Below are 14,794 nucleotides of genomic sequence, written 5' to 3' on the forward strand. Positions count from 1 at the left end.
GCATGGAGATTTTCTGGTAGAAATTCCTATTATTAATAGTCGAACGTTTAAGTTAGGTTTTGAATGGACACAAACTGGTCTTGGCTACATTTCCCAGTACCCTCCAAAAAGACAACCCAAGGCCTAGTGAGCTGGGTGCCGTAGTTGCCAGGATTCATTGGGTCCATCACAGTTCGTGAGATAAATAATTGAGGTGATATCCCGTTCCCATCCTCAAAAGTGTTTGTGCCGTGACACTTCCACTCAATGGCCGTTCCGCTGGGGTCAGACGCCTATGCAGCCGCCTCACTGAGGAACATACGCTGCGGGGATTACCTTTCGTCTGGCTCTTACCCTTCGACCTGTCATGGGTCATCCCATTAGGATTAATTATCGTTGCTCCCGCCAGCACTGCTCCAGAGGTCATCTGAGCAAACTTCAAGGTTGTAGTCCAGGTGGAGGGCTCAGAGATATTACCTTGAAATATGTTACAGCTAATTTAGTGAAAATATTTCTCCCAATTAGACTTTCGCATAAGCAAAAGTGAAATGTCAGTGTAGTTACACTATGTTGCCTGGTGATTGACCTCAACAGATATCAAAATGAGCTTTTACCCGATTTCATGCGTTGAGAGATTTGATTCGCTATCCAGCTTTCTTTAATTAATCTGACGTGTACGTAAGTAAGGGTTCTTATTATATGTTAATAAGGTCCACGGTGTGTGGGTAAGGATAACGTCTTAAAGCAAAACTCATTTTTAAGAAAAGGGGCAAATTTGGAAAAAAAATTATTTTCTTGAATAGAGTAAATGTAAGTGTGATCAGCAATAGGGAATGAAGCAGGGCATAAAAACATGCGGAAAATGTAAGCACAGTACGGTTCATTGTTCATTATAGAGCATTTCGTGCAGAGTCTTCAGGACGGACAACCTGAACTTGGACCTCTGAGAAGGATTGAGAGAATTCACGTCAGACAATATACTCCTGAAAAAGTCCATGTCGGCGTTCGACTCGGGCAGTTGTTCCATGTTGAGGTGTGCATTCCTGCCGTCCAGGTGACCCAACCTGAAAACCCTTTGCCTGGACACACCGGCGATCCCCCTGGTCACTTTGTTAACACCCCTCCTCTCCTCCACGAGCGGCCACCCCTCCAATTCCCCTTCCCGCATCCAGCCGCTCCAGCTGTCGTCGTCCATCTCCCTGGCGGGACCCGCGTCCCACGCCTCGCCGCCCACCCTGCCGGGCCTCGCGCCGACCGGGCCCGCCGCCGGCGTCGTCCCTCCCGGGACTCTAGAGGACGTGGCCACCGCACTGCTGCCGACCACCGCGGTCCTTTCGCCCGTTGAACCTTCCAGGGCGCTCGCTGATTCGGAGGGCGGTTCGCCCACCGTGGCATCACCGGCCACCCTCCTCCTCTTCCGCCCCATCTCGCCCCCTTCCTGCTCCTCGACCACCAGCTCTTCCCCCCCGTCCTCCTTCTCTTCCTCATCCACCACATCCTCGCCTCCGCCGTAGACCTCCCCGTCGTAGTCCTCCCCCCACTCCACGTCATCGTCCGGCTCCTCCAGCTTGGGTTGTACCCTCCGCCCGCCGTCATGGTCGCCCGCCGTCGCTCCTCCCCCTGATTGATTCGCCCTGAACCCCTTAGACTTGGTCCCTTGACGATCCTCCTCGCGATCATGTGGTCTCGCGGTCTTGTGGTCATCGAGGATCGGGCTGTTGTCGTAAGATGAAGAATCTCCCCTGTCCAGGTACCTGCTGGCGAAAATGCAAGTGTTAGGGGAACCTCAGCACCGTCCGACAAAGTAATCAGGGGCGGCTGGGTAACAGAGGCGTAAAGGGTCATCCTTAAACCACTTTACGTATTTTCTTCGCCTTTGTCCTGAATGTAAACAGTAATCTACCCCATACTATACATTATTCAGTGTATGTTTTGAGGGCGAATTCCACGTGCATGGAAGAAAACGGTTGTGATTCTCGCAATGGTGAGTTTAAATCAGTTCGTTCATATCCTGAGCTGTAGATTAAGAACGAATGAGGAAAGTCCATTGGGGAGGACAACGAAGTCCTACTGCGGTCTGCGTTATGTTACTCCTTCATCTGCCCCCCTCTACCGCATCTAACGTCGATAATGGCCTGTCTCTCCCAAATACCCTCTATGATTAATGGGTGACCCTAAGATAACCGTAGTTAACATAATATTCGTAGGAATAAGGTGCAATTAATCAAATAAAGACGACAATGAGAATATTTTCCCTCACATGAATCACTCGCGTATGAGAAAGAATACACAGAATGCGCTGTTGCAATTGAAATTAAAACACTATGTCTAATTCCCAACTCTATACAGAGTCATAGACCGCCAGTTTTTTCTGATTTTAATCTGATCTGCCGATAATCTCTAACTGCTGATATCCTTTGACTTTATCACCGTGAATGATCATCGATATCTTCGAATTAATAATTAGTTCTTTCTGCATTTATTACATCTCCAGACACTTTAACTTCACATTCAATTTTGATGGAAATAAACACTTTACCGAAATCATTACGATATTATTCTGAATCTTTGAGAATTAGATAGGAGAACAGCGATTGAGGGAAAGTTAGAAAATAATTGCCTTATACTCATTTTAAAATTCATGTTTAAATTGAAGTAAATATCTTTATTGATTCAATTCATTGGTGAAAATATTTCACTTATCCGTTGACTAAATAAAACACCATGCATAGAAATTGAATGTAATTTTGGATATTATATCACCACGTTCCGCTCAACGTTAATGTAACGTTATCATAGGTCCTTGATACGTACTTACAGAAATGTTTTACAAAATGCAGTTATGTACTTCATGAACGGATTTTATCATCACAAATCTATAAGCATTTATCTCATTTAGAATAGCATTCATAATTGCATTGAACGCCATGATAACGAAATAGTCACTAATAGGTCAGATGCCTCTGCAATCATTAGTATGAATTCGTAAACAGAACAGTGTAAAGAAGAAAAGGTAAGAGAAAATTTACTGTTCTTTATTTTATAGGGAAAGCATCAGTTTGTTGGAAATATGTGTATAACTTGGGCTTTAACATCGTTGCAGCCATAAAATAAATGTATGGCAAAACATAAACGGCTGCAAACCTTCATCTCACACCTCCGTGATTAATTTTTCTGAGGAACCTTCTATGGACACCACGTGAACAACACCCGTCAAGCACAAATTTATTTTGATGATTCATTTGATTAAAGTGCAGCCATATTAATCTTCTGGGGAATCAGAGTAAAAAATTAAATGAATATTCCTGATACCTTTGTAATTTAGCCAAGTTCCTTTAAGGCGGACCCCTACATTCTGATGTGTGGTTGAGGTGGACTAAGTCTCCAAAGAACGATTTCTCGCATCAATATCTGTCTCAATAAAACGAGCCGCTAGTCTCCAAAAGTCTCATTTGTTCTTGTCGCAATGCTTTTCGGTGTTAAATAACTGTTGTATTCATAGAACAGTAAGTGGGTGTGGCTATCTCAGCAAACATGCTTTGGACCATATGTTTGGTTATCACTATCGTTAGTTGAATGTACAGTGGCCGCATAATGCACTCGCGTTTAAATTCATTTTAGCCATAGCCCATAGAAAATCTAAATTACCTCTAAATTTTAGTATATTTAAAAAAAAGTTAAAATTCTACTACGACATAAAATGAATTTTTTCGTTGCATTTTTCAACTTCAGAGCAAATTTAATGGCTTAAAAGGCCTAAAACGTAAGTGATAACTGCGTATACCCAAATAAGGAAATAAATTCATAGACTATGTACAATTTAAATGTTCAACACACACAAAGGACGTTTACGACATTATCGCGATTTAAAATGCTCTTTGCATGATTATTGCGGCAGAAGGAACTTTTGAGGAACATACCTTCTGTCGGCTGAGCAGTCAAAAGAGCTTCTCCGAGGTCTTTCGGCCGACAGTAATTCAGCTTTGTACCTGCGGAAGGAAGACAGGGCAAGCAATAAATTTTGTTTCATGCCCTCCCTGTTAAAAGGTTCATTTCAAACACCTTTTGAAATTATTATCATTTTAAAACTATATGTTTTACAGTACTATATTCAATTCATGAAGTCGGAAATCATTACGTGTCCATAATTTTAAAAAACCTTCCAGTAATTTCCCTAAAGTAAGGACGTCTCATTCGGAGAAATGAAAAATATTGTCAAAATTATCCGTGAACCCTCTTGATGGCTATATAGCGGAGGTTACTCTCAGATCTAGACGGCGTTTTCAGTTTTGAATTGCTCCGTTTCAGGGTTTTATTTAAGCTTTCTTAACTTTCTACGTCTGCAGCATCTCTGGCCATCTTGCTAGTGTCTTCAGGGTTGAAACCCACACTCCTGACCCGAAGACGTTCGCGGGATAGCTGCCTAAACTGATATCATTGAAAGACAAAGCAACGCGGAGAAAAATCCAAAAAGTATGAAGCTTCATACTATCGCGGGAGGTTTCGGCGTTTCTGGAGTTTGAACCTTCCCAAAAAAAGTATAAGAAGGGATTTTCAAAATCCTTTGCGAGAAACATATTTTTCAATTCTCAAAGAATCCATAGTACAACAATTATCAAAGATTAGGCGGTCAATTCGTAAAATTACTCCAGCGTACCAATCAGCAGGGGATAACGATACGTTCGACAAGGCTACCAAATTTGGAAAAATTAATAATGGGAAGTCTCGTGTAGGGGTAAATGTAGGAGTAAAGGGGACGATTGCCCCCTTCATTCGCACCGTTCTCATCTCCTCCGATGGGTCGGAAATAACCAATTGTTTATTTCAGAGCCATTTTAGGAATAATATATAAAAAATTATCATTTCATAGCAAGCTGTAAATCTTAGTTTTTGAATGAATTATGTCATGTCACCAAATTATAGAATATTATATTTTGGTGGTACATTGGCTATTTAAATGCAGGAATTCTGCCTAAAATAGCTCGCCCATCGTTCCTGATATCTAGTGACTCCACTTCCACGTAGATGTTTATTGTTTTATTCGAAAACTTGGTTGCTTTAGGTTTTGATCAGCTTGTGACGGGTGGTAACATTTTTTGCAATATCCTGAACACATTGTTACGTATTGCTTCTTGATGTCAGACTTCAGTTTGCTATAGCTGTTTCAGTAATGCATTAAAGATTAATTTGGTAGTGGCCACTCATGGAATGCTCAATCGATTGATTCGAATCGTAAGTGAAATTCGCATCAATTGAAATCGTGGGAAGAAATAATTCTACATCGAGACGACCAGGAGTAAATTTAATATAGAGCTATGAAACTCATGATCCCCATAAAAGGTTAATTAAACATGACAGGTAATTCCACCTTTTTCCTCCATTGACTTACGATCGGCTTTTGGTGTAAGGTATCAAGAAGGACATATAAGGTGCCATGTAGTACGGTCTTCTGTACTTCCCAGAGAGAGCGGACGGTTCATTCATGTTCCTGAGGTGCCTGGTGAGACTAGTCCGTAGGTTTCTCCATTTATCTTTGCAGTTGATAACTGAAAAAAATTGGAATTAATATGTCAAATTAAACCAAGGAAACAAACCTTCCAAGTAACAGAAATTTTAGAAGAAAGAGCGACTATTTGAGGAAAAACATGCATGCATCTATTCAGGACTACTCTTTTTACTAAAATTGGCCGACTTCATTGTCTGGCCTCATTAACATAGTACGATGTATCGTCTCAGAACGTTTATTTTTGCATTTTAAGCTTATTCGCCAGTCGAAGGCGGATAATAATAATTCAACTCTGAACCCAGAAAATATCAGTTGCTCCCTCATTATGAGATAATGTGCTACTGAATCAATAACTTTGGGAATGCGAAACTCTAGATTTTATGAAGAAGTAAAATAACTTTTTTTGTTTAATTTCAAACCGAGATGATGATAAAGAATGATAGATGCATATGTAGAAAGTGAGCCATAAAATGATAAAAGGCTTTTAGTATGACAGGATGTTTTTTTCTGTAAAATATGAATGGGACGCATATGATTCATTCTGACTTAAAGTATGAATTTTCTTCATGATTTACAAAATTATTTTACTCTTCGCAATGGATAACAATATTTGAACTCGGGAATATGGAATAATATCGCTTAGGTCTGTGATTTGCTTACTTCAAATTTAATGTATGAAACATTTCGTACTTAGAACGTGAGGATGAAAAGAGTTTCAAAATTTTAATGACCTGGTATTATAGGAGAGGGCATGGCATGGAGACAGTTTTGTCTGCTTCCCAAAGCAATGTATTCCCTCTGTCAATCGAATCTGGTAAAAAAAATTAGAGGTGGGAACAATATTCCTTCAGCTATTGGAATGGAATTTTAATTCTGGAACTTTTTCAATGCTGAAATTATAAGTGACATCTAATTTTAGTTTCTAATGGTCACTAGCTAGGACCGAAACAATTAGTGGTAACCACACGCTACGTTTTATAAAACACAAAAATTGCTTTTACAAAAAAATGTGCTCCTTTTCCACACTTTGTATTGCTCTTTATTGGCTCACAGCAATAGATCACATGATTGTTTGTAACGAAATGAGTAGCAATGTTTTTAAAAAGGTACTGAATTGGCAGACCTCTTATACGACCTTGTACCAGTAACGGAAAAAATAATTACAAATTTAGTACACACTACTATTCTATTAGTTCACACGACCTTATTCCTGATGCCGCATTAGAAATTCAAGTGTTTAGAAAGTTTTTTCGCTCTGTCGCCCTCCCTCCGAATTTTTTTTGCGAGTAACGAGAATCTTGACCAATTCATCGATATCAGTGGCCAGGAATGGCGATCGCAACAGAAGAAAAGTTGCGTTTCGATTCGGAGGGTAACGAAACTAGGTGGTCCGTGTTTCGGTCTGTCCCAGTGCGAAAAGAGATATACTATTTTACATATATATATTTATTTATTTATATTATATATATATATATATAATATATATATTATATATATATATTATATATATATTATAAATATATATTATATTATTTTTATTATTAGGTAATCTACCGGTCAAGGTAGGTTTTTGGATGGACAAAATGACTGATTCAACAATTTGTGACCCCCAGCAAAACACAACATCCCACTCTACATCAGGTCCCTTTTCATCTCTGAGTACTTTCTTCCTCCCTTCATCCCGTCCAACATCCCTATCCTGTTCCTTCCCTTTCCTCGTTTGCCCAACATTCTCGCCTCAATTACAGTCAACATCCCGCTGCCGGTCAATACTCCCTTCATCCACTTTTCCTACCTTCATAGGATTTCTCCCAACAAACCCCTTTCTTCACCCACCATACCAAGTACTTCTTCATTTGTTTTCTTCTTTGTCTAATTGACCTTCTCCATTCTTCTCCACACACACGTTTCGAAAGCCTCCAGTCTACGTCTATCCTCCTGCTTCAATGACCACGTTTCCGCGCCGTACATAGCTACGCTCCATATAAAAGTTTTTCGAGTCTTTTCTTAACATCCTTACTCAACGTCCCTGTCATCAACTCCCTCCTCCTTGTGAAACCCTCTTTGCCTAGCGCAATTCTTTTCCTTACGTCCCTACTACTTTGACCATGTTGGTCCAAAGTACTTCCCAGATACGTAAACTGTTCTACCTGCTCTATTTTTTGCCCTCCTTTTTTAATGTTTAGCTTATTCTTTTTCTTTCTAGAAAATCGCATAACCTTTGTTTTATTAATATTGATTTTCATCCCATACCTGTCGCACTGAATTTCCAATTCACTCAGCAATGCTTGCAACCCCTTGGCTGACTGACAAACTAAAGCTTGATCAACAGCAAACCTAACTGATTTTACGAATTACCCGCCCACTTTCATTCCTACCTCCATTTCTTCCCATGCCTCTTTGATCAATTCCTCTGCATATAGGTTGAACAGCAAGGGTGATAATGGGCAACCCTGCCGTACACCTCTTCCTAACACTGCCCAACCGGACTCCCCGTTCTCCACTCGCTCCTGAGCAGTCTGAGACATGTACAGGTTGCGGATTAGCCTCCTTTCCCTCCAATCTATTCCTATTTTCTGCAATATACTCATTAGTTTTTCCCAATTCACTCTATCAAACGCTTTTTCGAAATCTACGAAACAGGCAAATACCTCCTGGTTGTGTTCTATATTCCTCTCGATTAATAATCTCATTACTGCAATGGCAACACGCGTACCTCTCCCCTTCCTAAACCGAAACTGATCATTCCCTAAGTAATCATTTGCCCTACTCTCTATCCTTTGGTTTATGATCCTGAGAACAACTTTAGCTGCTTGGGATATCAAACTTATCGTCCTGTAGTCCTCACATGATATAGCCTTTACCTTTTTCGGAATAGGAACTAAAACGCATCTCACAAAGTCTTCCGGCCAGATTCCTTCCTCATAAATACTACGAATCAGCCCATATAGCCTCTTCCTACCACATTTTCCCTTTTCAATAGTGCCGCGGGAATGTTATCCACCCCAACGGCCTTATTTAGTTTTATCTCCCTTAATGCCCTTTCTATCTCATTGACTAGTAAGCCTGGACCTAAGCTGTCTTTCTCTACATCATATTCTTTTTCAACATCTAACTTTGTTGGTCTAAGTTCTGTACTATACAGTTCTTCTATATACTCCTACCATCTCTCTTGGATCTTTCCTGCGTCAACTATTACCTTACCCGCCTTATCCCTAACTTTTAGCATAGCTCTTCCTTTCTTACTTCCCGATAACGATTTAACTTTGCTGTTCAGCGCACCGATTTCACCCTTCCTCTGCAGACTTTCCATATCCTCGCACTGCGTCTTCCACCATGCTTCTTTTGCTTTATTTGTTGCCCGCCTCAATTTATTGTTCAATTCTTTGTACTTCATTTTGCCTAACTCTGTATTTATATTCTTCCATTTTCGCCGCTCATCCATCTTTGCAATCATCTCATCCGTGATCCATGGTTTCCTAGTCCTTTTAGCGTTAACGGTTCCAATAGTGTATAGTATTTGCGGCTTTAGACAACCCTTTCTTGAAACTTTCCCATTTTTCTTCGATAGTACTTACCTCTTTACCATCCTCTATGATTTCCTCTACCGCCTGTTTGTATTCCTTCCTTTTCAAACCATTTAATGCTTCTACATTCCATTTTCTAACTCGCCGCCCCTGCCTTATCTTTTTGAAACGGACGCTACATTTCATAACAACTAAATTGTGGTCAGAGTCCGCATCCGCTCCCGGGAAGCTGTGTGAATTTATCACACCGTTCCTAAACCTTTGTCTAACCAGGATATAATCTAGCTGATACCTTTCTGAGTCACCTGGCATTTTCCATGTATACCTGCGTCTTTTGTGGTGTCTAAACCAAGTGTTGGTGATGACTAGCCCCTGTCTCCTGCAGAACTCAACTGCTTTCTCCCCGCGGTCATTCCTCGTGCCTAAACCGTAGTCCCCCACCTCATCACCATCTCTTCCTTCACCTACCGTCGCATTCCAATCCCCCATCACCATCAAGTTTTTCCCTGCGGGAACACACGCGAGTATGTCCACTAACTGATGGAATATCCTATCGACCTCTTCTTCCTTATGGTTGCCCGGTGGTATGTGTACCTGAATAATAACCAAGTTCGTCGGTTCTGCTTTTATCTCATTTAGTAATAATCTATCAGTTACCTGATCTATGTTGACTACGCTTCTACCTACCTCTTTATTTAATACTATGGCAACTTCTCGTTGGCTCTCGTCCCCGCCGCTGGATATTATTCTAAAATTATATATATATAATATGTATTTTTTATATATTTATTTATTTCCACCCTCCCCGAACTACAACCATGACGTGGTGGAAGGGCTTGTGCGCTCCGATGACCCCTAGAGCTGTGCTGGCGGGAGTAATTATAATTGCTCCTGGTAGGGTCACCCATGGCAGATAGGTCGAAGATTAGGGGCCAGGCGGAAGGTAGTTCACGCAGCGTCTGTTCCTCAGTGAGGCGGCTGCAATGGCGTCTGACCCCAGTAGGGTGGCCAGTAAGTGATGGTGTCACGTTAAAAACATTATTAAGGAAGGCAACGAGAAACCACCTCAATTATCATTCCCAAGATTTAAATGATGGACAATACAGAGACTTTGAGTCCTGGCAACTACGGGGCTCGGCCTAATCGGCCGTGTGTCGTGCCCGGCAGCGGGGGAGGCAAGGTTTCCGTCATATTCTTTTTCACTGTCTAACTTTGTTCGTCGAAGTTCTTTACTATACAGTTCTTCTATATACTCCTTCCATCTCTCTTGGATCTTTCCTGTGTCAACTATTACCTTACCCGCCTTATCTCTAACTGTTAGCATTAATTAATTAGCATAAAGTTAACTTTCGGCCAAAACCATACACCAATGATGCCGCAGCCACCGTATTCCCCAGACCTGGCCCCCAGTGACTTTTTCTTGTTTCCGAAACTGAAGAGGCCTATGAAAGGACGACGCTACGCTACGATTGACGAGGTAAAAACAGCATCGAAGGAGGAGCTGAACAAGATCACAAAAAATGATTTTCTGAAGTGCTTCGAGGATTTGAAAAAAATTTTCATCAGTAATATCTATTATGTCCCCTTTGAAGGGGACATAATAGATATTACTGATGAAATAAATAATTTTTGAAAAAACACAAAAGTGGTGATACTTTTTGAACAGACCTTGTATGTGTTCCACGACCTTGCATGAAATGAATGTGAGGGAATAGGTCTGTCATTGCTGGGTTCCTCCTCGTCTCCGTTTTTAATAATATATAGGTGCTACATTAGCCATATTATAATCGCTGGGAACCTTGCGATCTGCTAGCGATTTAAAAAAATATAATTTCTAATCATGGTGAGATTTCCGACACTAGCTCCTTAAATATACGAACGACTATTTGATAGGGCTCGTAGGATTTATTTGGCATAATATTTTTCAGCTAACTTTCTATTCCATTATACGAATTTCAATTTTGGACATCGGTTGGCCGGCACAATTTGGCAAGCTATCGGAGACATTGTGATACATTACTGAAGACAGTTAGAAAGAAGGAATTTATATGTTAGCCTTCTTCAAACTGCTAGTTATTCTTTCGCCTTCATCGTTTTTGAGTGAATTAACCGCTGACTTATTTCCCTTAGCCTCTCTGACGTACGACTAAATTACTTTCGGATTCTCTTTCAAACAAATAAATCCATTAGCTATTGGTTGACGTTGGTATGTTCGGTGATAGTGGAGAGAAGGTATAACGAATGCGATTCCGGCGTTGAGAAAAATAAAAGATATTTTACTTGCCTGATTCTCTCATGGCGCTAGCCACCTCTCTCCACGCTTCCTCCACCGTGTCCTTGCTGCAGTAACCCTCGTTCCCGGCATCGTAGAGCACAGGATACTTTTCAACCGTTTTCACGAACTGTATATTCCACTTGGGATCGTCTCTCATCCCCAATCTTACTCGGAATTTAAAAAAATGGTCTTTGGAACACACGGGATGGACGAACGACCGTGAAACCGACTCTTATCGAATATTATTTCCCCCGATGTTGCGTCCTCCAGCTCGTCTCATCGCCTGCGCATCTCGCTAGTTCACAGTTTCCTCGCCGGAAGCGTGGCATGGTGCGACGCACTATCGACGCGACATGTTTTTGAGTCTCCCCGTCTGGTGGCGTCGGAACCAGCGCGAGACACGAAAGCGTACGCTGGGACGCGAGTGAAATTCTGACGCTTTACTTTCCAAGGTCAAAGCGGTCCATATTCCCCCACCCCACCTTCCTTGTCCCCCCTCCTCCCCTTTACTCTAGTCCTTCACTTGCGGAGCTTCACCTAAAATTATCCCGCCCGCACGAGATTTGGCTTCGGAACATTATCTCTCTATCCTCCATAGCTCCGCAATTCCCAGGCGCAAACGTCAACAAATCGGGACATATAATGCTTTCGCGGTCGAAGAATTGGCTGGCAATGTTAATTTCGTCCTGATAAAAGTCATACCTACCTCCGCTTCGTTCTTCCCTGCTTCGTTCTGTATTTAAACATTTTATGGAACCGTGCGACGAGGAAGTCAGAACAAATTTATTAACCTCCGTCACCCCTAATCAAAAATGTTCCGAACACCTACCATATTACCTTAATTTGTTTACCCTTGTGTTTAGAGTGCACAATAAGAATACAACTACTATTTGATTACTTACAAATTATAACTACTTCAACGATGGAATAAAACTGTTTGGATTCCAAAATTCTGCTTTCTGTTAAGTTCATTTTATTATGTTCGCCGTAGAGCGGCACACATTTTTGGTACTGTAATCTACACATTTATTTTTTCTGATAAAAATATGAATCTATTAAGAAGGCATCTAAAATTTATTATTCATTTATGAATTATCCGATCTCCCTTTGAAAGCCTGTGGACGTCCGTGCAATAACTTTTCATTGATCTCATTCCTATCTATTGCCATCCACTCGAGTTCAGTTTTTGCTACCACCCGCTTTCATGGCATTGCGTGGCAAAAATTCCAGTCAGAGAATTATATCGTATGCTCAGAATTAGATAAATTTGAGTACATTAATAGGTACCTCAGGCCCGAGTCAACGCTCGAACTCCCAAACTGTGGGTTTAGCAGAAGAGCTTGTCGAGTCCATTATCTCATGAATCAATAAACAAGAAGCCCTCGTCTGCCATACTCGAAAGTGGTAACTGGTAAAGTGTGTTATAAATAATATCGTGGTAGTCATCACATCATTTATTGCTATCTATATTTATGAAAGTACTAATCATCCTAACGAAATTTAAGGGAATACCTGTGGATCAGTTATACCAAAGTTCTTACTCTGAATTCAAAATAAGGTTGAGCAGCCGCAAATTTAACAAGGATGCGTGCCTATAAATCTTAAAGTTTTGAATTTTGTCTGTAATCGCATTAAAAAATGGCCTAACGGTGATCTGCCTTTAGATATTATGTGCTATGCTGTAAGAGATCACCTATATATCGCTTTTCAAATAAATGTCAATCCAATTGGAAACCTCACATATAATGTAACCTTTAAATTCTTCGAGGCTTTACGCTTTAAAAAAATTAAAGTTTTTTTTCAAATACTCCTCTCATGTATGTATATTTTAATTCTCGAAACTTAGCATTGACTACTCCATTCGTAGCAACTTCTGCCTAAAAGAGGCATGTTATTCTCTCTGATATTGCCTAATAGGGTAATCGGATAACATTAATTGTGTAAAAGATGCCTTTTAAGTTTGAATTCACTCATTGCCGCTATTATTTTATAATCTTATAAGCTTAGGTGAAGCTAATGTGTCCAGAGTGAATCGAGCCCGGATAAGTAGCCCAGCGCTCTACCCACTGAGCTGCCATGCCCAACCCTCCAACTTATAATAGTTTTACTGACATTAAATAAAAACGTGTGTAATGAAGCAGAAATAGATTCATGAAATGTATGCCACTTGTAGCAGGAGGATGGTCTTGTAATTGTTGAAAATTAATCCCCTGATTCCAAGATGAGGCAGTAGGGTGAAGAAGCCTGTTGGATGTGTTTCATACCTCCCTGAGATATTAATAAATTACCTCGATTATGATATTTTAATGGAAATTTCACCCGGAGCCACACTCACAATTGTTGTGTGTTTTATTCCATTCACGATCCGTGAGATGAAAGGTGCTCCCCACCGGTGGGCTACAGCAATAAAATTCGTTTTTTCCTTGCTATTCGAGATTTGATGTAACCTACGCAATAAAAATTTAAAACATGCCGTTGGCTTCCCAATGATGGTTTGAGGAGTTTATTAGGTGAGAGGAGAGTGTAAAATTATTTATTGTTCGCTTCACACTTTTGAGAGCTTGGGAGACTGTACGTGATCCTTGGTGTGGGTTAATGTGATGGCTATCGACATTCATTCACCCTTGTGCATATGAAATTAAGAATTGCGAATAATAATTTGCTTTGAAAAGGGTGCGTTACAGTTTTTCTACCGGTCACGTTCGTTTTTTTCTAATTTATAGCTAGCTACGTGTGCCAACCTCATTCTGCCCCTCGTACGATGACATATAGTATAGAAGGAACCCTCGAGCGTTCACAATGCAGCATCCATGTTCCGTGCAAGGGTTCAGCTCGCGAGCTGAAGGTTATCGAAAGAATTTATCAAATGCGAGACACTAACCTATTAGCTAGATATCGTCACGACTGTAACACATTGTTTTTAAATGTAATCCTGTTAAATAGTGATTAATAACGATTTATAGCCTTTAATATATGATTGCTGAGTGTATTTTTTTCATTCCTCTCCGATTCGAAAAAACGATGTGCTACGCATAGAAGACAAGGTTGTTGGGAGAAATTTTGAGTCAGAAAAATAGTTTCACGAGACATCGAGAGGTTATGGAATGTTGACGACTGTGATAGAGAGAAGAATATAGTGGTGTGAAGAAAAGATGCGCTATAATGGTCTTTGTGAAGTAGGGTTGAAAGTATGTGAGCGAAAAATGGATTATAGTAATTGAAGGTTATGTTTTGTATTTAGTTTCGCGTCAGGAGTGGCATAGAAGCTTAACAGTACTTAGTCTCTCCGTCCATCAGATTTTTGGCGAACTTATGATTTCGAAATTTCACCATTGAAACCACGTGGATTTAGTACTCGAACCGAAATTCAGGAACTCACTAATGATCGTCTACCATAATTTTCAGCGAAGTTCAGCCTGCAGTTTTCTCTCTTCCATTTATGATTAATGTATATTGAAAGTGAAAATGTGACCCAACAAGTTCTTGGTGACGCAATTCAATTAAAAT

At 40.6% G+C, this 14,794-nt stretch overlaps 1 protein-coding gene across 1 annotated transcript; it reads right to left on the minus strand.

Annotated features, from left to right (window-relative positions):
* Positions 1 to 205: 205 nt before the first annotated feature.
* Positions 206 to 11,660, minus strand: LOC139697404 (uncharacterized). The gene is made up of 4 exons (XM_071596090.1): positions 11,297 to 11,660; positions 5,369 to 5,525; positions 3,900 to 3,968; positions 206 to 1,736 (listed from the first exon to the last, which is right to left on the minus strand). Exons 1-4 carry the CDS (start codon positions 11,442 to 11,444, stop codon positions 860 to 862), a joined length of 1,251 nt encoding a protein of 416 aa, XP_071452191.1. The 5' UTR covers positions 11,445 to 11,660; the 3' UTR covers positions 206 to 859.
* Between the last annotated feature and the right edge of the window lie 3,134 nt (positions 11,661 to 14,794).

Source organism: Hetaerina americana, unplaced genomic scaffold, assembly GCF_022747635.1.
Source record: "Hetaerina americana unplaced genomic scaffold, ioHetAmer1.1.p SCAF_76, whole genome shotgun sequence".
Taxonomy (NCBI): Eukaryota; Metazoa; Arthropoda; class Insecta; order Odonata; family Calopterygidae; genus Hetaerina; species Hetaerina americana.

What these genes read in the sequence shown, in the direction of transcription:
- LOC139697404 (XM_071596090.1), bottom strand. Translation starts at nt 11,444, where the DNA reads ATGAGAGACGATCCCAAGTGGAATATACAGTTCGTGAAAACGGTTGAA. An exon ending in TAGCGCCATGAGAGAATCAG is followed by an intron (nt 5,526 to 11,296) that starts GCAAGTAAAATA and finishes AATTTTTTTCAG; the next exon opens with TTATCAACTGCAAAGATAAA. An exon ending in GACTGCTCAGCCGACAGAAG is followed by an intron (nt 1,737 to 3,899) that starts GTATGTTCCTCA and finishes CATTTTCGCCAG; the next exon opens with CAGGTACCTGGACAGGGGAG.